The following is a 23,696-nucleotide window of genomic DNA, read 5'->3' on the forward strand; positions in this document are numbered from 1 at the left end:
GCAGCTACAAATGTATCCGTGAATGAGCCCATCCAAACAAACAAAACCAAGAAGAACAACTCATCGATCAGAATCCAGTGCAAATGCGGTGTCGTCTACAAGGCAATATTTTCCTCGAGGGACGACAGTCCTCAAGGTCATCCTGCATTGCCATATGTTACACTTGATGAAAATAGCAATCTTAAACTAAAAGTCCAAGCGAAGCTGCAGTTATAAATGTATCCGTGAATGAGCCTACCCAAACAAACAAAGCCCAGAAGAACAATCCATCGGTCAAAATCCAGGGCAAATGCTGTGTCGTTTATTAGGCAATAATTCCCTCGAGGGACGACAGTCCTTAAGGTCACCCTGCAGGGCCATATTTAACACTTAATGAAAAAAGTTATTTTGAACTATGAGTCCTAGCGTGGTTGCAGCTACAAATGTATCCGTGAATGAGCCCACCCAAACAAACAAAGCCCAGAAGAACAATCCATCGATCAGAATCCAGGGCAAATACTGTGTCGTTTATTAGGCAATAATTCCCTCGAGGGACGACAGTCCTTAAGGTCACCCTGCAGGGCCATATTTAACACTTAATGAAAAAAGTTATTTTGAACTATGAGTCCTAGCGTGGTTGCAGCTACAAATGTATCCGTGATTGCGCCCACCCAAAAAAAACAAAAAAAAACAGTAGAACAATCCATCGATCAGAATCGAGAGCAAATGCTGTGTCTTTTACTAGGCAATAAATTCCTCGATGGACGAAAGTCCTCAAGGTCACCCTGCAGTGCCATATGTTGCACTAAATGAAATAGCGATTTTGAACTAAGAGTCCTAGTGGGGTTGCAGCTACAAATGTATCCGTGAATAAGCCCACCCAAACAAACAAAACCCAGATGAACAATCCATCGATCAGAATCCAGTGCAAACGCTGTGTCGTTTACTAGGGAATAATTTCCCCGTAGCGATTTTGAACTGAGAGTCCTAGCGGGGTTGCAGCTACAAATTTATCCGTGAATGAGCCCACCCAAACAAACAAAACCCGGAAGAACAAGCCATCGACCAGAATCCAGCACAAAGGCTGTGCCGTTTACTAAGCAATAATTTATTCGAGGGGGTCACTTTTCGAGGTCACCCTGCAGCACCATATTTTACACTTAATCCCTGAAAGGTTGCAGCTACCAATGCAACCGTTAATAAGTCTACCAAAATAAACAAACCCAGAAGAATAATCCATCAACCAGGATCCAGTGGGAAAGTTGTTTCGTTTACTAGGCAATAATTTCCTCGAGGGGCGACACTCCTCAAGGTCACCCTGTAGTGCCGTATGTTATACTTAGTAATAATAGCGATTTTGAATTAAGATTCCCTGATAGGTTGCAGCTACCAATACAACCATGAAAAAAACACAAAAAGAAACCAAACCAAGACAAACAATCCATCAGTCAGAATCCAGAGCAAATGCTGTGTCGTTTACTATCCTATAATTTCCTTGAGGGACAGCACTCCTAACGGTCACCCTGCATTGCCTATTTTACAATTTACAAACATAGCGCTTTTTAATTAATATTCCCTGAGAGGTTGCAGCTACCAATGCAATCCTAAATAATCCTACCAAAACAAACAAGCCCAGAAGAACAATCCTTCAATCAGAATCCAAAACAAATACTTTATTATTTACTAGGCAAAAATTTCCCCGAGAGGCGGCACTCCTCAAGCTCACCCTGCAGCACCGTATATTTTACACTTTACAAAATTGGTGATTTTGAACTAAGATTCCCTGAGAGGTCACAGCTACCAATGCAACCGTGAATAAGCCTACCAAAACAAATAAAACCCAGAAGAATAATCTATCAATCAGAATCCAGTGCAAATGCTGTGTCGCTGTGACAATGATGTGACAATAATTTCTCCTGGGGGCAGCCCTCCTCAATGTAAATACATTCTAAGATTACACGGGCTATATATGATCTATGAAACAAAGAAGAGAAAATATAATAAATGAAAAAAAAAACATCCAACAGAAGAAAAAACAAGAGTAGTGTCAGCTAGTGGAACAACTTGATGAGAAAACAGGCAAATATTTCGACAAGGACCTCCGCCAAATCGTACTCAGTGCGTACAAGTTGACTACATGAGAGACAAATAGACACTAAATAAAAACAAACCAGAATAAACCAAAGACACATTCACCAATTGCATTGCGCAAAAATTATCTGCTTAGCAATAGACTTAGCTTTCCTAAAAGCTCAACTCTCATTAAAAATGCGGACAAGTGGTTTCTTAAACTGAGAAAAAATCTCATTTGTTAGACCATCTACATTAAATATCAAAATTGCTTCCTTAGAAAGAGCTAAATGGTCCAGATTTTCAAATACATGGAGGGACAAAGCAGAATCAAAATTGTCATTTCTATTTTTATTTTCATATCCCAGAGATTTTTCTATTGAAACTTTATGCTCATGCAGACGTTCCCCCAACTCTTGATGGGTCCTGCCAATATAAAAATTCCCACACGAATACGGGATTCTGTATACACCACTATGCAAAATAGTGCAGTTTTATCCTTTCCCCAATTGAAAAACGTTCAACTTTTAGTAAATTTTTGAAAGAAACAGAGAGGTTATGTTTCTTCAAAAATTTGCCAAGTTTGTCAATGATTTTTGGGATATAAGGTATAGTGGTGAAATTTTTGTGTTCAATGGTATATATGTTCCAGTAATTAAACACATTCGTATATTTTAACGAATTCATATATTTTCAAACTGTACAGTTTTTTTTGTATGAATTGTTTTTACATAATTAAAGGCTTGTGTCTCACCTGGTCGTACCATATCACACCGTTCAAGACCACGAATTTGACGCAACATGTTTAGCTGGATTTCTTCAGGCATAGTACAAGATAGCCCATTAGGGTATATCACGTTAGTATCTAACCCTTCCGGCTCGAGCCAAACTTGATGATCTCTTCCTCCAAACCTATTTAAAAAAATGAAATACATTTGCACAACTGAAATAATTAATGTACTTTTGACAACAACTTTCCTAATAGAATGTAAAATTTTAAGCAGTACAAGAAACAAACTAATGTGGAAAACTTAATACTCAGACTATACCTATTGCCAAAAGTGTCCTTAGGAAATAGAGAAAATAAATAAATAAATAAAATAACTTAGACATAACAACAAGTTTTTGATATTCCCCTTAGTTTCGGGAACATACTAAGGGTGCCGCCCCTGAAATGCTTATAATTGTCCTTATAATATTCTATGTTTTAAATGCATTTCACTAGTTCCCATTGTATTTTTCTAAACTTAAATATTCTATAAAATGAAGAAAACGTTATATATTCCCTGTTGTTTTGCTAATGACCAAGTTTTAATTTAATTAAAATTTTTGGTTAATACGGGCTATTGGTCATATTATGAAATTTTTAACTTCTTATAATTAACTGTTACAATTTTTACTTGTTATTCATTATACTGTTTTTTCTTTTCTGTTCATAGTTTATTTATTCTAGAGTTTTTGATTAAGGGTTTAAGGATTCATAGTTTATTCCGTTGTCTCAAAAACTGTTCTGTAGCAGAAAGTTTTCGTATTCTAGTATTAAGGGAAAGTACTATGAATTTTGTCATTATTAAGATCCCCGCAAAATGACATCTCAAGTTTATCTGTAAAGAACATATTTATTTATCTTAGAAAATATGTTACCAAATCCGGATCAGTCGAAAGGATTCAATCCCATTGTTATTTGAATAACTAATTACTTTTAACTTAGCCATTACATTAAATTGCCTTTCGACCAAAATATTTTTTTTAAAATAATTTTAACTAATCCATTTTTTTCTTTACTAAATACCTCTGGACTAAACTGAAGAGAGCATAATTGGCTGTGGTTTAATCATCAAAATCGCTATTTAAACTAAGACATTATTCTGTTGTAAAACCTGATTAAATTTTAACTAAATTGACTAATCCTAATTAATTGACCTGATTAACTCTAACTAAAATACCATGTAATAATTACTTTACAAGTTGAAGACATCTTTAAGCATCCCCAGCAGGGGGCACTGAGAAAAGTTTAGAATAAAGATTATCACCTATTTTGGTACCATCTATTGCTTTTTATCCTAAGGTTTACGATCTATTTCTTATTAACCTGAAGTTTAAGAGCGAATTGGAATAGGGCCAAGAAAGTAATTGTAATCAGTCATTTGAAACGTCGACCCACGCACTCTTCAGAAGCAATGCATCATTTTCTTCGTTTCCTGAACATATTCATCTTTAATGTCCATACTTTCCCAACCACATGCCGAGCAAAGACCAAGGAATGAGAGGGGTAACATTAGAACAAAGAACAAACGAATGAAGCAAAACTCCAGGAGCACTTCAATACAGAAAATTCTAATTCAAATACACATAGCGGTTGGATCCAACACCAGGTTAAATTCGTCAGTAAAGGATATTAGAACAACCATTGAATTTCTCTTTTCTAAGAAAAGAGAAATTCTACTTTACCTTACTAAACGAACAATAATTCTGTATATTTATATTTATTTATTGATCTGTAAATTTTTTCTCAGAAACGGCAGTATAATGTTTTCTGAAAATTGGCATACTACCATTTGTCGTTGTGAGAAAAAGGTCTAGATAGGTCAAGGCTTTGGGAAAATCCATTCAGGGCCTTAATTTTGAAAACATTTTTCATACGAATGTCGTCACAAAAATTTGTAACAGTTATAATTAATTTTGCTGAAGCTTTGTGTTGGTGCTAAATAATTTAAAACACATATTACAATTTAATTTGATCGTCAATAGTATAGAATAATCAGTCAGTGAAAATACACAAAAACGGTAGCCAAAGAAAAAGTGAAACCAAAGTTTTCTGCGAAGGAAACCAAGAGAATCCTTGATACTGAAGGAGCTTACGTCAGGACTGTCGAGGATAACAACGAAACCTCATGATTTTATCTATTTTTTACACACTGCCTACAATTTTTTGCTTTCTTTGCTTTTTCTTTGTTCTTTTTTTTTCTTTTTTCTTTTGCTTTTTTTTTTGCTTTTTCTTTTGTTAATTTTTTTGCTTTCTTGGATGAATTACCAGATTGGAATTGGATCAGAATTTGAAAAACTTACATTCCCTACAATCACGAAATCATGAATATTTCATGAATATTTGTTTGGAGGGTGAAATTTCCCTCATATTGTTCTTTGATCTTAATTAAATAAAAAAAACAAGTTTTTTAAATGAAAGTAAGGAGCGACATTAAAACTTAAAACGAACAGAAATTACTCCTTATATGAAAGGGGCTTTTCCTTCTCAACGCCTCGCTCATTACGCTAAAGTTTGACTCTTTCTCTTAACTCTATATTTTAAAACAGCAAAAAAAAACTTTAGCGTAAAGAGCGGGGCGTTGAGAAGGAAAAGCCCCTTTCATATACGGAGTAATTTCTGTTCGTTTTAAGTTTTAATGTCGCTCCTTACTTTCATTTAAAAAACTTGTTTTTTTTATTTAATTTCTGAACGTTTTTGAATCAATGCATGTTTTGATTTTTGGCTTTCCGCAGAGGAATAATTAAAACAAAATTTGTATATTTATTTTTGTTTTGGCTAAATGGCTTTCTCATAATCTTTATCGAATGATTTTGAGAAAAAAAGAGCGGGGGAGGAAGCCTTGTTGCCCTCCGATTTTCGGTTAATTAAAAAGGCAACTAGAACTTTTAATTTTTTACGAATCTTTTTATAAGTAAAAGATATACGTAACTTATAAATTAGCTTACGTAAAGTACTTTTGTATTCTTATGTTTTTACTAGCTGTTGGGGTGGCGCTTCGCGCCACCCCAACACCTAGTTGGTGGGGCGCTTCGCGCCCCCCCAAGCCCCCCCGCGAGCGTAAGTCGTTACGCGCCATATTAGTTATGCGCCATTGTAGTTGTGTCCCTGTGTCCCACCTGTGAATATAGATAGATTTATATATGTGTTTCAAACTACGCAAAAATTGCGAATAAACAACATTCTTGGCTTTCCCATTGTCTGTGCATATGCAAAGCCGTATGTACTAATAATGACGTCATATACAAACGCTCTTTTTACAAACAAACAAACATGCATCCACATAACTCGTTTTTATATAGATAGATACAATACAAATTAACTGCGTAAAACTTGCGAATAAACAACATTCTTCGCTGTCCAATTGTCGCTGCATATAAATACATTAACAGGTTTACCGACCCTCGAACATGCAACGTACAATTGTCCATGGGAAAAACAATCAGGATTAAGATCTATACCACATTTTTCTAATGATTGACCTTGAGCTTTGTTAATGGTGATTGCAAATACTAATCGAATTGGGAATTGCAATCTTTTAAATTGAAAAAGCAGATCCGTTGGAATCATGGGAATGCGAGGAATAAGAACAGCCTCACCCTCATAAGGTAAGGTAAAGGTAAAGGATACGGCATTGGACTTTACAGTCCGTACCGGCGGTGCTGATCTCCGTTTCTTGGCCCTTCAGCCAGGAAGTGCAATGGGGGGTTGGGGGCCAGCCATCCTGTGCTTTCACACACCCTTCCTGTTTACCTTCCCCAGATTTCTCCAGGTACCCATTTAGAGCTGGGTCAACTCTGGCTAAGCTTACAGAGTCACGCCACTGACCCCCGTCCCAAACCGAAGAATTGGATACACTGGGATTCGAACCCACGTCCTCTCAGACAAGGGATCCCGAATCCTGCGCACCAACCCACTCGGCCAGGACGACCAGGACATAAGGCCCTGTCAAGATTGTGGCCTCTATTAGGTTTTCCATTGTTTTTTTTTACGGCAAGTCGCGTGCCATTGCAAAGCTTTGGTGGGTTGATATTTCTTAAAAGTATTATTGGTACGCCTATTTTTAGTTGTAGCACGTGTGGTGGAAACCCTGAAGGATCTATGGAATTTAAAAATTCAGATGGATAATTAACCGCTTCATTTGGTTCCAAAACTGTGTCGACTGACTTGTAAAGGACTGCCTGGTCTCGAATCTTGTTCAAAACAATATTGTTGATTTCGTGGACGTCTATATTTTTGGGTGCGAGAATCGCTCTTTCACTTAGCCATTTATTATTTTTATAAATTTTTTAGAATATTCGGAAATACTTTTTCAATCAATTCATTTTTGGACGTCACTAAATTACAGAAATCAGCAGGTAGTTGTATACGTCCTGAAATTGAGTCTACTGTTTGACCAGAGTCATCGTTTTGCAATCGGACACGCATATTTGTAGTTAATTTTAATATTTTTACGTGCGCCTATAAATTAGAATTTTTTAGGCAAGCATTCATTTCGTCTGCAGGAGTTGAACTACGTAAAAATTGCGAATATACAACATTCTTGGCTTTCCCATTGTCTCTGCATATACAAAGCCGTATGTACTAATAATGACATCATATGCAAACGCTCTTTTTACAAACAAACAAACATGCATACATACAACTCGTTTTTATATAGATAGATAGATAGATAAAATACAAATTAACTGCGTAAAACTTGCGAATATACAACATTCTTCGCTGTCCAATTGTCGCTGCATATAAATAGATTGTCAGGTTTACCGACCCTCGAACATGCAACGTACAATTGTCAATGGGAAAAACAATCAGTATTAAGATCTATACCACATTTTTCTAATGATTGACCTTGAGCTTTGTTAATGGTGATTGCAAATGCTAATCGAATTGGGAATTGCAATCTTTTAAATTGAAAAGGCAGATCCGTTGGAATCTTGGGAATGCGAGGAATAAGAACAGCCTCACCCTCAAAAGGCCCTGTCAAGATTGTGGCCTCTATTAGGTTTTCCATTGTTTTTTTTTACGGCAGGTCGAGTGCCATAGCAAAGCTTTGGTGGGTTTATATTTTTTAAAAGTATTATTGGTAGGCCTATTTTTAGTTGTAGCACGTGTGGTGGAAACCCTGAGAATAATATCTCGAGGTAAAAACTGATCACCGACCATAACGATGGCCACTTCGTCGATAGTTGGAGCATTGTATCTACGCACATGTTGGCCAGGAGGCGTTTTGTCAGCGGAAATAACAATTTTATGCGTATAAGTAGGCATCAAATCGATGGCTGTTTTGAACAGACGCACTAAATTATTATTTTCGTGGAAAAGATGTTGTAATTGGGAAACGATTGTCCTTTCAATGTTGGGAGAAATTTCGCAACGTGCATTCAATTCAGAATTTCTATCACTGATGAAGTACAATTGTAAAAATTTATGATTCTCGCCTGAGAATGGTAGAAGAGACCCTGCTCTATGATAAATTTGCCCTTTTACTTTGAAAGTAGACATAAATTGATCTGGATTTTCAATTTGGGCTCCAAATTTGCCCTTTTACTTTGAAAGTAGACATAAATTGATCTGGATTTTCAATTTGGGCTCCAAACGACGTCATTTGGAAACATGAGTTGTATTTTCTGATTCATTTATATTCCTTATGTCCCGGTGTCCCGGTCGTCATTTATATCCCCCTGTTTTATAACCCGCTTATTTTTCAGTTTTTTCCTTTTTTTAGTTTTTTTTTTTACTTTTTTAGTTCTTTTAGTTTTTACGTTTTTTAGTTTTTTTTAGTTTTTTAGATGAATTTTTTTTTTAGTTCTTTACCTTTTTTTCTTTTTAGTTTTTATTGGTTTTTACCTTTTTTTAGCTTTTTATCTTTTTTTTTTTTTTTATTTTTTTTTTTTATTTTTTTAGTATTCTTTTTCTCTTCTATTTTTCATTTTTCCTTTTTTTTAGTTTTTTTTAGTTTTTAGTTTTTTCAGTTTTTTCCTTTTTTTAGTTTCTTTAGTTTTTCGGCTTTTTTTTTATTAGTTTTTAGTTTTTTTTGTAGTTTTTGCCTTTTTTTAGTTTTTTCAGTTTTTTTTTAGTTTTTAGTTTTTTACCTTTTTTAGCCTAACCAGGATTTGAACCTGGGACCTTCATTCTCTGTTCTGACACCCTCTCTCACCGAGTGACTACTCCAGCATGTTCATTTTGGTGTTTTAAATGGTATATTATTAACCAAATTAATGTGTTTTACAATATACTAAGCATCGTCATAACAAAAATGACGGCAACTAATTTCATGACGTCAGCCGAAACATGACGTCACCTGATCCACAGATCCACAGGCCCACAGACAGACAGACAACTTATTTTTATATATATAGATTACATATATGAGAGGGTTTGCCCCCTCGTCAGTACGTCGCTCTTTACACTAAAGCTTAAATTTTGTCCCAATTCATTAAGAATGACAACTGAATCACAAAAACCGCAGAATAAATAGTTGAAATTACTAAAAATACTTTAGCGTAAAGATCGAGGTATTAGGAGGAGGTGAGCCCCTCATATGGGTAATAATTTCTGTTCGTTTTAAGTTTTAATGCTGCTGCTTACTTCCAGCTGAAAAAAAAAACTTTTTCACTGTTATTTTTTTAAGTAATGCTAGTAAATACTCCACTCCCTTTATGGAAAATTTCTTCCCCCATGACAAATTCCTCGATGGAAAGTTCCCCCAGCATATCCCCCTCTTCTCAACCCCTGCCTCCAACCAAAAAATCCTCCTGAAAACGCCTGTACACTTCCCAATAACCATTACTATATGTAAGCACTGGTCAAAGTTTTGAACTTGTAACCCCTCCCGCGGGGACTGTGCGGGAGTAAGTCGTCCCCAAAGACATAGTTATAAGGTTTTTCGACTATGCTGAATAAAATGACTATCTCAGAATTTTGATCCGTTGACTTTGGGAAAATAATTAGCGTGGGAGGGAGCCTAGGTGCCCTCCAATTTTTTTGGTCACTTAAAAAGGGCACTAGAACTTTTCATTTCCGTTAGAATGAGCCCTCTTGCAACATTCTAGGACAACTGGGTCGATACGATGACCCCTGGGAAAAAAAAAAACAAAAAACAAATAAACACGCATCCGTGATCTGCCTTCTGGCAAAAAATATAAAATTCCATATTTTTGTAGATAGGAGCTTGAAACTTCTACAGTAGGGTTCTCTGATACGCTGAATCTGATGGTGTGATTTTCGTTAAGATTCTATGACTTTTAGGGGGTGTTTCCCCCTATTTTCTAAAATAACGCAAATTTTCTCAGGCTCGTAACTTTTGATGGGTAAGACTGAACTTGATGAAACTTATATATTTAAAATCAGCATTAAAATGCGATTCTTTTGATGTAGCTATTGGTACCAAAATTCCATTTTTCAGACTTTCGGTTACTATTGAGCCGGGTCGCTCCTTACTACAGTTCGTTACCACGAACTGTTTGAAAAAGCTTTTGATACAGTGGATTTTAGCATTTATTGCGAAAACTGGAAGTATAGGTATGCACACATACACATACCCATGATCATTCAGATTGATTAATTGAATCGTCTTGAATGTTTTTAGCTCTATCCACTGTCTGGGAAAAAAAACTATTCCTAGAACTTTTCTTTTTATATCTATACTAGCTGTTGGGGTGGCGCTTCGCGCCACCCCAACACCTTGTTGGTGGGGCGCTTTGCGCACCCCCAAGCTCCCCCGCGCGCGTAAGTCGTTACGCGCCATATTAGTTACGCGCCATTGTAGTTGTGTCCCTGTGTCCCACCTGTGAATAGATATATATATATATATATATATATATATATATATATATATATATATATATATATATATATATATATATATATATATATATATATATATATATATATATGTTTTTAACTACGTAAAACATGCGAATATACAACATTCTTCGCTATACCATTGTCTGTGCATATAAATAGATTGTAAGGTTTACTGACTCTTGAACATGCAACATATAATTGTCCATGGGAAAAACAATCCGTATTCAGATCTATACCTCATTATTCTAATGATGTGTCCCTGTGTCCCGGTCGTCATTTATATTCCCTGTGTCCCGGTCGTCATTTGTGTCCCGGTTTGTAATTTCTCTTTGAGTGTCCCGGTCGTCATTTATATTCCCTGTGTCCCTGTGTCCCGGTCGTCATTTGTGTCCCGGTGTCACGGTCTGTAATTTCTATTCGAACAATCCCTGTGTCCCGGTCGTCATTTATATATCCCGCCTGTGCCCCCGGCGTCCCCGTTGTAGTTGTGTCTCTGTGTCCCGGTCGTGATTTGTGTCCGGGTGTCCCAGTCTATAATTTCTCTTTGAGGTTCCCGGTCGTCATTTATATTCCCTGTGTCCCGGTCGTCATTTGTGTCCCGGTGTCACGGTCTGTAATTTCTATTCGAACAATCCCTGTGTCCCGGTCGTCATTTATATATCCCGCCTGTGCCCCCGGCGTCCCCGTTGTAGTTGTGTCTCTGTGTCCCGGTCGTGATTTGTGTCCGGGTGTCCCAGTCTATAATTTCTCTTTGAGGTTCCCGGTCGTCATTTATATTCCCTGTGTCCCGGTCGTCATTTGTGTCCCGGTGTCCCGGTATGTAATTTCATCAGTTGACAAACATGACGTCAGTCGACAAACAACTTCATGACGCATACAGCTCTATCCTTATAATGACGTCAGTCGACAAACATGACGTCAGTCGACACACAAACATGACGTCACTCGACACACACACACACATACACAGACAACTTATTTATATATATATATATATAGATAATACAAGGCATTCTTCGTTTTTGGCAATATTTAAGTTCCATAGGTTAGAAAAAGTGAAAAAGGTTTACAGCTTCGTACGCAGATAACCTTTGATCCTTCCATTGCGTACTTAAGAAAAATTTAAATGCTTAAAAAAAGTTACAACACGAATACCAACAGATTTAATAGAGTACAGAGAAGAAAAAAATTTAGATACAGAATCTTATCACCCAGGAGCTAAACCCCCTAAAAAATTACAAAGGTTAGAAGTACGAGCTTTTTACAAAAGAAAAAAGGAAAGAATAGTTAAACATATCTAGGAAACAATAATATCATTCAGAGAATTGAGTATTTTCCGACTGGAAAACTTAACAAATAAACGTTTGTCAACTTACCTTTCAAAGAAAATAATCTCCTTGGGATAAAGTATCAAAAGTATTACACAAATCAAGGGGGCGTATTATTAACTTTTTCAAAGCATATCAACAGGTAATAAGATAGCTAACAGGGGAATTAACATCGAATCAGAAGAGTGTTTGAGTTAGAAATTACAATGGTGGCTCTGATTCTTAGGGTTAACATTGCTGCCTCTAGCTTTCAGTCATTTTTACAGTACAGATAACGAGATTACAACTCCAAAAGTATTTAATATAAATGTCTGCAAATTTAATGGAACCACAAATCGTTCCGACTTCAAAGTACACGAAGTTGAACTAATTCAAATCAAAATCCATTATCTGGAATAAACCCAACCCTGACATTGCTGGTAGTAAATAAGTGCCAAGTTCAATTTCGGCTCCATATCCCTGTTAATGAGAAAAATCACGTTTTATTTAACTACCTAAGACTACTACTCTCACACCCCTGCACAGGAGACGTCTCCAAATCTCAAAATATCATTGCGTTTGCTGTTGTTTGCATCATACATACAGTTAAGAAGGATATTACGGAGATTCCACCTCCCCTTAGACTGGTTTGTAGGATCCCACTTCTTATGAAAATGAAAATAGAGGCCTAAGAATGAGCTGTTTGTCAATGTTAACCCTTACCCCTGAAATAAAATTTTTGAAAACCACCGAAAGCAACACATTCTGCACTTTATTGCATTATTATTCTCAATAGCTAGCATGGGTTGGTTGGTCTAAGGTTAGTTTCAGTTTATAAATGTTTATCCACACAAAGAAGCTGTTATCAGTCAAGAAAAAAGAGAACTCACACACAAAAACTGAACTTATACAGAAGCATTGTTACAAAATGTAACAAAGCGCATGCTTGTTTCACATAAATACAACTTAGTTAAGTAATTGTTAACCTCAATTTCGTTCATTTAAACTGGACAAAGCTCTTTCACATAATTACTTTAAATACATCTGCTTTAATACTTTAATTGCTTTAAATACGTCCAATGTTGATCCAATTATTTAAGAATGACCCCTGAATCACAAAAGCCGTTTAATTAGAATAAACAGCTCTTTTGAAAGTACAAAAAATACTTTAGCGTAAAGAGCGAGGTATTGATGAGGGGGCGAACCCCCTCATATACGTAATAATAATTTCTGTACGTTTTAAGTTTTAATATTGCTCCTTACTTTCAGTTGAAAAAGCTTGTTTTTTGTATTTAGCTTCTCAATGTTATTTTAAATAAAGCTGGGAAATCCAGTGCTCCCTTCACGGAAATTCTCTTCCCTCCTGATAAGATCCTCCGTGGAAGGATCCTCTCAAGTAACCCCATCCCCCCGACTCCCTTACCACCAGAAAAAAGTTTTAATATTGCTCCTTACTTTCAGTTGAAAATATTTGTTTCTTTATTTATTTATTTTTAATAAACGTTAACGTTAACGTTCACATTAACCAAACAACCAGCCTTCAAAGCTGAAAATAAAATATTCTTAAACTTTGCTACCTGATTGTTTGCTATAGACGAGGGTAATATCTACATAATAATAGTACCAACGTAAATTATTGATCTTTTAAACATTATTCAATGTGAAAAAACAACTCTTTTCAACTGAAAGTAAAGAGTCAAAATAAAAACAACGCTTGTGTTTCAGGAGTTGATATAAAGATTTGGGACAATAAGTCAAACTTTAAAGTAATGGGCGAGGTACTGAAGAGGGGACCGTCTCCCCACATGTACGGAATGAGATCTGTTCGTTTTAAGTTTTGTAGTTGCTCCATATTTTCAGCTATTTTTTTCTTTAATTTCTAATGGTTTCTCAAACAATACCGGACAAACTAACCCCCTCCATGAAACTCCACCCTAAACTGAAAATTCTCAGTTGAAGTATTTTTCCATGCAAAATATCAACCTCACCGAAACAGTCCCTCCAAAAATTATATTCTCACTAAAAATTCCGCCGTAAAACTTCTTGTGGACGAATACGCCTGAAAAATTCTCCTTAACATACTTTCCTTTGACAAAGACATTAATTTCAAATCATTTTTCAAAACAAAATGGAAATCTCTCCAATTTATCCCAAGAATTCCCTCTACCCCTCCGTGGAAATTTGATACTTTTAAAAATTCTTCCATGGATAATTTCTCCCTGGAAAATTACCCCATAAAAAATAGATCTTGTGGAAATCCCCATGCCATGAAAAAATCCCCCAGACAATACCAACCCAGCTAAAACTTTCTCCTGGGAAATTTCCCAGGAACAACTCCACATGCAAAATTGAGAAGGCAAAGACAGCGTATGACCAATAAAATACTTTCGCATAGATATTCTGTCAAGTTCCCCTGGCGCAAGATTTCCCGAGGAAAGTTCATCCCTGTAAACTTCCCTCCCAACGGAAAAATTCTCCTCCCTGAAAAACTACCCCTCCCACGCATAAAAATGTTACTATACTTCCCAATAAAAGGGCTTATGTATACAATGGGCAAATTTCCAAATTTACAGCTCTTTTCCCAGAGGCTGTGGAGGGTCATGTGTCCCCAAAGGCATAGTTACTGGACCAAACGCTTACATTAAGACTACAATAAATGGGTCAGCTCTTTTTATAGCTTTGAATTTACAGATAAATAGATTCAGCGTGCTTAGCAAGAGTGGAGTTAGATGCCGGTATGTGGAGTCGGTGCCGGTTTGTTTTCGAGTTTTAAACAGCGTAAACTTGAGTAAGTAGCACATAATACCCAAGTATCGAAATTCCTTCCCACGGATAAAAAAAACTCAAAATAAATCCTTAGATTTGGAAAGCCTTATTTTACACAGAAGGAGGGGGTATTTTGTCGGGGGTATTATTTTCGAGGGGATGGAGGTTCTGCAGGAAGTAAGTCTTGGGTTGGGGGGTATTTTCCGTGAGGGATATTTTCAGCATGGGCTATGTTCCACGAGGGGTTTTTTCCGGGGAGGGGTATTTTACAGGGAGTGTTTTCCGGGAGGGTGGTAAACGCTGGCCACCTATTAAAACACTGCACATCAGGGGGATCAAAATGTGATTGAATACACATGTGGCTGCTAACCCCCTCCCTTTGAGGACAGCTTAGTAAACATCTTCTGACAATGATAAGTCCTTTGGGCCTCAGAAAGACAATGCAGTTTATACTTTAGCAGCGCTATATACTCTTAGCTCTTAATAATGACTTACCTCAAAACTTTGGACTCGATGGATGGACAGTATCGGGGACCAGTGATTTCTTCCTTGACATGCCGGTTTAAGTGAAGACTTTCCTTAATTATAGCATCAACATTTGGATTAGTTCTTATTAGAAAGCACGGAACTTGCTTTCCAGACTGTAAAAAAAGGCAAAAGACTAAATCACAGGCTATACACAATTGGAAAGGTTCAAATGAATCTCAATCTTATCTTGATTAAAATTTTGCTTGGTGTTTTGGACGCCGTCTTCCAACTAACAAGAAATTTTCTCACAACCAGTCGTACTTGTACCAGTCGGCATCATCCCTATTAGCTCAAGATTAACAAAACATTAATGAAAACTGGGAGATTTTCTTGAGATTCTTATTTAAACACATTTTTTTAAGGACTTGAATAATGCCGGAAGTATAATCAAAAGTTGAACACTGAGAAAATGGTCAAATGGTCAAAACGAACAAATATTACAATAAATAGGCGAGTCAAAGCTAAAATACCTTTGAAATGTTTTCACTTTTCTTGCTTTAACAAATAAAAAATATCACAACTTTAAGGAATAAATATCAATATATATCAATTAACTGACAATCCAGTCATTTGCTTTTGTTGTTGTTGTTTTTTTGTCTTGTTTTTTTTTCAGTAAAACAAAAATTGTGTTCTGCTCTTGAGAAGACATGGGTAGTTATCATCCTTACTCATGTTAATTTTTGTCCGTTTTGAGTTTTATTCGGCTATTTATTGTAATATCTGTACGTTTTGAGTTTCATTTATTTATTGATACCGAATTGTGGTAGTTTCACGCTTGGAATATTATTTGACATTATCTTTACCCATTCTTGGCGTAATGAAGCTCTTTACTTTTCTTTAAAAAATTGTTTTGCGGGAAACGTTTTTCCAATTAAATTCTGTTCGTTTTTTATTGAAATATTCTTTTTCATGGAAAAAGTAATATTTTATATCTTTTCAGTTTTTTTCTATAAGAATCCATAGTATGGATTGCTATTTGTATGTTGGGGAAACTTTTTCAACAATTTTCAATTGCTGACCAAATCAAAAAATCTATATTTCCCATTTTAATATATTAATTGCTATATTAGCTATAATATACAATTATCAGTTATTAATCTTATTTTAGAACAAACTTATCTTGTCTTGTGTTTATTTAAACAAAAATATTTGTTTTGTGTCTATTAAATGAAAAAACAGGCTTGAATGTTTAAACTTTTTAATTCTAATGAATAAGAAATTATTAAAACTTTAAGGAACATATTATTTCTATCAGTATATGAATACTATACTGACAATCTATGGCCATTTTTTCAGTAAAGTGCAAATTATGTTCTGGTCTTGAGAAGGTATGGGGGTTGTCAAAGACATAATTTCCCGACCATTCAACTACGCTGAGCAAATGGCTATCTCAAAAGTTAGATTAGATTTGTTTTGGGAATTAATGGCCATGTGGGGGGGGGGAAATTTTTACTCCTCAATCACTTGTGACAAATAAAAAAGCACCAGCCTTTTCAACTTCCAATAGAATATGCCTTTTCGAAGTTTCTACGACAATAAATGGCCGTCTAAAAATTTCTATCAGATGCATTTCGAGAAAATACTAGATTTTTAGGGGGCGTGGGGTATCCACCGCTAAATCACTCTCAATCTTAAAAAGGACACTAGACCTTCTGATTACCAATTTAATGAGCCCCTTCCGGAGTTTATATGATCAGCCTTTCTTTATAAACCCTATATGCCCCCAGGGAATTACTTACCACCCTTCCTCAGAGAGTTCTGGGGGGATTCTCATCCGCAAAATATAATATCTGGACCTTCCAATTACGTTGAACAAAATGGCTATCTCAAAATTTTAACTGGATGTGTTTGGGGAAATTATGACGTGGGAGGGGGTTAGTTGCTTTCCAATCACTTTCAGCTGTTCAAAAGGGCACTAGGCCTTTCAATTTTCCATCAAATGAGATCTTTTCGAAGTTTCTACGACAAAAAATGACAATCTCAAAATTTTTATCAGATGCGTTCGGGAAAATACGATGTATGTGGGAAGGTATCCAACCTCTGATCACTCTCAATCTTGAAAAGGGCATCAGAGCTTCGGATTACTAATCCATTGAGCCCGCTCAGAAGTTTATAGAATCACCCTTTCTATATTTGCCTTATATTCCCCAAGGGCATAACTACAACCCTTGCCCTGAGGGATGTGTGTGTGTGTGGGGGGGGGTGTCCCTCAAAGACATAATTTCTGGACCTTTCAATTCCGTTGAAGTAATTGGCTTTCTTAAGATTTTGATTGGATGTGTTGGGAGAAATGGTAGGCGTGGGAGGAGGAGTTTGAACCCTTTCAATTTCCAATCAAATAAGCTCTTTTCAAAGATTATACAACAGCCAATGACCATCTCAACATTTCTATCAGACACAATTATACCTTATATATCCCCAGCCAAAAAATATACCCGTATACCCATACCTTATATACCAAAAAAGCAGGGTCACCCATACTTAGAGTTCGTTACTACAGTCTGTCAAAAGGAGGCGACCAGGCTCAATAGTAAACGAAACTCTAAAAAACGGAATTTTGATACTAAAATATACATCAAAATAATCGGATTTTCATGCTGATTTTAAATATGTAAGTTTCATCAAATTTAGTCTTTGTCTTCAAAGGTTACGAGCCTGAGAAAATTTGCCTTATTTTGGAAAATAGGGAGAAACAACCCCTAAGAGTCATAGAATCTTAACGAAAATCACACCATCGCATTCGGCGTATCAGGGAACCCTATAGCGAATATTTCAAGCTCCTTTCTACAAAAATGTGGAATTTCGTATTTATTGCCAGAAGATAAATCACGGGTGCGTGATTATTTGTTTTTTGTTTTCTTTTTGCCAGGGGTCATCGTATCGACCAAGTGGTCCTCATTCTAACGGAAATGAAAAGTTCTAGTGCCCCTTTTAAGTGACCAAAGAAATTGGAGGGCACCTAGGCCCCCTCCCACGCTGATTTTTTCTCCAAAGTCAACGGATAAAAATTTTGAGATAGCCATTTTGTTCCGCATAGTCAAAAACCATAATAACTATGTCTTTGGGAATGGCTTGCTCCCCCACAGTCCCTAGGGGAGGGGCTGCAAGTTACAAACTTCGACCAGTGTTTACATATAATAATGGTTATTGGAAATTGTACAGACGTTTTAAGGTTTTTTTTTTTGGTTTTGGGGGTGGGGTTGAGGGGAGGTGACTCTGTGGGAGGATCTTTATTTGGAGAAATATGTCATGGGGGAACAGAAATTCAATGAAAAGGGCGCAGGATTTTCTAAAATCACTATAAAAAAATGAAAAAATAAACATGGAAAAGTTTTTTTTAAATTGAAAGTAAGGAGTAGCATTCAAACCTAAAACGAACAGAGATTATTACGCTTATGAGGGGTTCTATAAATACTTTAGCATAAAGAGCGAGGTATTTAGGAGGAGATAAATACCTCGCTCTTTATGCTATAGTACTTTTCGTAATTTGAACTATTTATTCTACGGCCTTTCTGATTCAGGGGTCATTCTTAAAGAATTGGGACAAAACTTACGATTTAGTGTAAAAAGCGAGGTATTAACGAGGGTACAAACCCCCTCATATACATAATAAAAATTTAAGAAAATAAAAGTTTGTTACGTAAGTTAATTCTTAAGTTACGTATATTTTTTACAAATAAAAGCATTCTTTAAAAATTAAAATTTATAGTTGCCTTTTTATGTAACCGAAAAATTGCAGGGCAACTAGGCCTCCTTCCCCACCCTTTATTTCTCAAAATCGTCTGATCAAAACTAAGAGAAAGCCATTTAGCTAAAAAAAGGAATTAATATGCAAATTTTATTTTAATAATTTATGTGTGGAGAGCCAAAATCAAACATGCATTAATTCAAAGACGTTCAAAAATTACATAAAAAAACTAGTTTTTTAAACTGAAAGTAAGGAGCGACATTAAAACTTAAAACGAACAGAAATTACTCCGTATATAAAATGGGTTGTCCCCTCCGCAATCCCTCGCTCTTTACGCTAAAGTTTGTCTCTTTGCCACAATTATTTTTTTAAAACAATTAAAAGCTTTAGCGTAAAGAGCGAGGGATTGCGGAGGGGACAACCCATTTCATATACGGAGTAATTTCTGTTCGTTTTAAGTTTTAATGTCGCTCCTTACTTTCAGTTTAAAAAACTAGTTTTTTTATGTAATTTGAAATAAGATTAAGCTACATTATAGCAATTACATTAAAAAGCAACTACGTAATTGCAATTTTCTTATGTAAATCTTCGAAAATATCTACTCTTGCAATCCCATACACTTTAATTTTGGGAATTAAGATATCTTAGTTTTTCTATAGCTTATCCATTTTTGGCATTCCTATAAACTTACCCCCAAGTCAATGCATACTTATCATTAGATGGCTAAAAAAGCGGTTAATACAGATACTTAGAGACATTGAGTTAAAAAAAAGTGCCCACTAGAGTTGCGTTTCAAAGTCATTTTTATTAAGCATTTAATGCAAAACGGAATATCAGTTTAGAATTTAGGCATCAAATCAGAAGTTGAAAAAATGGGTTAAAATAAGGATAGGCACTGGACCGTCGTCCCTCAGGTTCTTCAAACCTGGAGATTATTTTCCAGAAAACGGAAGATCCCATACTATTAATCTCCATTTTTAAAATCATTTCAAAAGAGCAACAGAGCGGAAAATATACTCCACCTACAATAAGCTATCTTTAAAAAGTATCAAGAAAAGGGAAACTCGAGACACTGATGTATTAGGCGTATATAATAAGTGGAAATCGACACGAAATTGGATATTAGGCCCATTCAAGAAAAGAAAAAATATGACCTCTTATGCATTAAATAAAAAAAAAGAAGTTTTCACACTGAAAGTAAAGAGGAACATTTAAACTCAAAACAAACAGAAATTAGTGAATATACGAGGAGAGAGCTGCACTCTCCTCAACCTCCTGCACTTTACGCTAAAGTTTCACTTTGCTATAAATATGCTTCTTGTTCCGATTCAACGATCCTGGTGCTAAATCAGTGGTTTTAAAGGAATATATACAAAAAGTCAAGATTTATTGTAAAAAGCGGAGGGCTGAGGAGAGATAAGCCCCACTCACATACGGAATAGCTTCTATTTGTTTTTTTTTAATCTTAGCCTTTATTTTCATTTGAAAACAACATTCTTTTTCATTTAATTTCAACTAGTTTTTATAGCACGCTCAGGGTTAGACGAAAATGCAAGGAGGGCTATCCCCATCCCACTCTCAAAACCCAATTTTTAAATCATATTTTAAGTTTTGCACAGCAATACTTCGAGAAAAAGAGCTCATTTAGTGTGGCGTGCTTTTCCAAGTAAAGTACGATTATCCAAAAAGACTATTGTCGTCGAAATAAGCTTCCCCCCCCCAGCACTAACACTGCACGCTTTGTTATTAAATTGAAAAAAAAGAAACTTCATATTTTGCAGATGGTAGCTTTAGGGCTCTCATACATGTTGAATTCATACTGGCCATCAAGATTGCTGCTTTTTGGGGGAATTTAATTCCTGTTTCTAAAATAATGGAATTTTTTCATATGCAAATAGCAAAAATAAGCAACTCTAATATTTATACATTTTGCATATTCAGAATCGATGATTAATACGTTCTAAGACCACAATGGCTACACATGACGTCTGAAAAACAAGAAAAAAAAATAACAATAAAATTAAACAGCCCAGAAAAATGCATGTAATGTCAGTCAGATGACAGAAAAGAAGCAAGATGCTAAAAGCAGATATTTCGGCAAGGACCACCGCCATGCTGTCTTCAGTGCTAAAAACGGAAAAATAACCTTTTCAAGTGTTCAAAAATAACCGTTTAAGTGTTGTGGGGTATTTCTTTGTTTATAAAATCTAATATTGAATTTAGTATACGATCTGATCTTGAATCCTTGTTTACATCAGTGGCGTCTAATACTAGGACAGTTTATTCTCTTGTCATTGATCTGACAAGCCGGTATGCATGTGATACTGTTTGTTTGTTCTATAAGCCCCCTCCTTTTCCAACACATCTATGCTGGGATTTGCTTGATCAGCTTTTTGGTGTGGGGATTTTCTCTAAAAAACAAATTTGTGTTTTGGGAGATTTTAATTGTAATATGTTAAATGTTGGATCAAGTGATGAATGCGACCATCTTTTTTATGGGAATGCCACTCCAATAGATAATATTTTTATTTCTCATTCTCCTAATTCGAAGTTCACTTCTGGTCTTGTTTTCACTGATCTTTCTGGTCACTTCCCTATTTATCTAACACTACGTGTGCCTAAAACAGAGATTACTGTTCATGAGTAAGGCGAGTATTCTTTTAGATCGTTTACAGATAAAGAAATTTCTAACTTAATACACAGTCTTCAGAGTAATCATTGGTCTAGTGTTCCTGAAGCTAATGATGTTGAATGTGCAACTAGATTATTTTTGTGTCGTATGGGAACTCTATTTGATAAGCATTTGTTCTCTTAGAAAGAGGCCAAGGAACTCTACACCCAAATATCCTTGGATGTCTAGAGGTTTGGTCAATGATACACATATGAAGGCGTCTTAATTCAAGGCTGCATGTAAGATCAACACACAGGATGATTAAAATGTGCTCACTTCTTCAGTTCGTGCAGCAAAAAAGCTGTATTTTTCGCGTCGAGTTAATGAGTGTAAGGTGAATTTGCGCAAGGTTTGGACTGTAGTTAATGAAGCTCTTTCCCGCAAGAAACTCAAACAATCTTCCCCATGTCTTTATAGGAAATCTGATGGATCTATTGTAGACAAAAAATCCTTGGCGATTGCCTTTAATTCATATTTCATCACACTTCCTTCAGTTCTCATTGCACCCCAGAGTAGAGTAAATTGTTTTCCCTTGGCAGAACAGTCTTTTTTCTTTCCCCAATTATTGCCACACCTCAAAAAAAATGATGCACGCTCGCATAAACCAAAGCCCCAAAAAACCCCAAAAGGGGTTATTTCCTCATATTTTGTTTTTTTCCTCATACATAATCTGATCGAAACAATGGTCTAAGAATATCAAGAGAAGGCTCTTTATAATGGACATTGAAGGTTTTTTGAGACGCAAAAAAGATTGTGCCTCATCAAAGTGAAGTTTTCACCCATTTTGTGGCGAGAAACGCCACAAAATGGTACGGTAGACAAAAATTATTTTAAAAGGAATTGGAGAAGGAAAGAGTTATGTCCATTTTTTAAACCAAATCAAGCATGTATAGAAAAATATACGTTACCTCTTTAGAAACTCTAGAATCACAGTAGAATCGCAGTGCTACTGAGATTTCTAGTATTATTTCTCAACTTCCAAGCAGTTGTTCAGTTGACAGTTTTGGTTTGAGTAATAATGTCCTTAAAAAAATAGTCAGTTTGTTTCTAACCCCAACTCACACACAACTAACCTCTCTCTTTCTTCTGGTATTTTCCCCCATTTATTTAAAGTTGCTACTGTTGTACCTTTGCATAAAAAAAGGTGATTCATCTCTAATTTCAAACTACAGACCTATTTCTCTTCTTCCCGTCTTCTCTAAGGTTGTTGAAAAAGTATTATATCGTAGACTCTCTTCATTTGTATTTAGTACTAATATGACTGCTGGAAATTCTTTCATAACTAACCATCAGTATGGTTTTCGTCCCTCTTTCTCTACCTTACATGAATTTTCAGATGCAACAGAGTTTGTGCGTGTTAATCAGGACAAGGGCTTGTGTGTTTTGGGTCTACTTCTTGATTTTTCAAAGGCTTTTGATATGGTTGACCACTATTTTCTTTTGTCTAAACTATCTTTATTTGGAGTGCATGGAGTCCCACTAGAATGCTTATGGTCTTCTCTGTCAGGGAGATCTCAGTATGTTTCGGTTAATGGTAATTCTTCCTCTATTTTGCCTTTATTGAGAGGTGTCCCACAAGGCTTTGTGCTTGGACCACTTTTGTTTCTAATTTACATTAATGATCTTGTTGATTGTCTTCATCCCCATGTTCACCCTGTTCTTTTTGCTGATGACAGTAACTTTTTCATTGCTGCAGTGAACCTACCATCCGCCACTTAGCTCAAGGTCTTCTTGATAAAGTAAAGGATTGGTGCTGGTCAAATGGTACGGCTCTTAACAGCCGGAAGAGTGCCATTGTCAATTTCAGGACCCCTTACCGTAGGAGGGACGTACAGGAGCCAATCACCCTGACTTATGGGAATGATATTATACCACAAGCTACTATGACGAAATTTCTTGGTGTGTATCTTGACTGTTTTCTTTCTTTTAAACGACATATAACTCACACCCGTTCCCTCATTCTCCACCAATCTTCAATGTTTCACCGGGTTAACTCATTTCTTCATCCAGATGTTATGGTTTCTCTTAATTATGCTTTTATTATCCTTACCTTTATAATTACTGCTCTGTCTGGGGTATTACTAATAAATCTCTTCTCTGCTCACTTCAAAGAGC

General features: G+C 35.9%; 1 protein-coding gene across 2 annotated transcripts in view; it reads right to left on the minus strand.

Annotated features, from left to right (window-relative positions):
• The window catches only part of LOC136041564 (protein MTO1 homolog, mitochondrial-like), a 159,306-nt gene that overhangs the window by 83,227 nt on the left and 52,383 nt on the right, over nt 1–23,696 (minus strand). For both annotated transcript variants that reach the window (XM_065726250.1, XM_065726251.1), the window contains exons 6-7: nt 15,190–15,335; nt 2,804–2,961 (exon numbers count right to left, since the gene is read on the minus strand). In XM_065726250.1, the coding sequence (XP_065582322.1) occupies nt 2,804–2,961; nt 15,190–15,335 (304 nt within the window). The remainder of the gene's footprint in view (nt 1–2,803; nt 2,962–15,189; nt 15,336–23,696) is intronic.

This window comes from Artemia franciscana, unplaced genomic scaffold (genome assembly GCF_032884065.1).
Source record: "Artemia franciscana unplaced genomic scaffold, ASM3288406v1 PGA_scaffold_29, whole genome shotgun sequence".
Classification (NCBI taxonomy): domain Eukaryota; kingdom Metazoa; phylum Arthropoda; class Branchiopoda; order Anostraca; family Artemiidae; genus Artemia; species Artemia franciscana.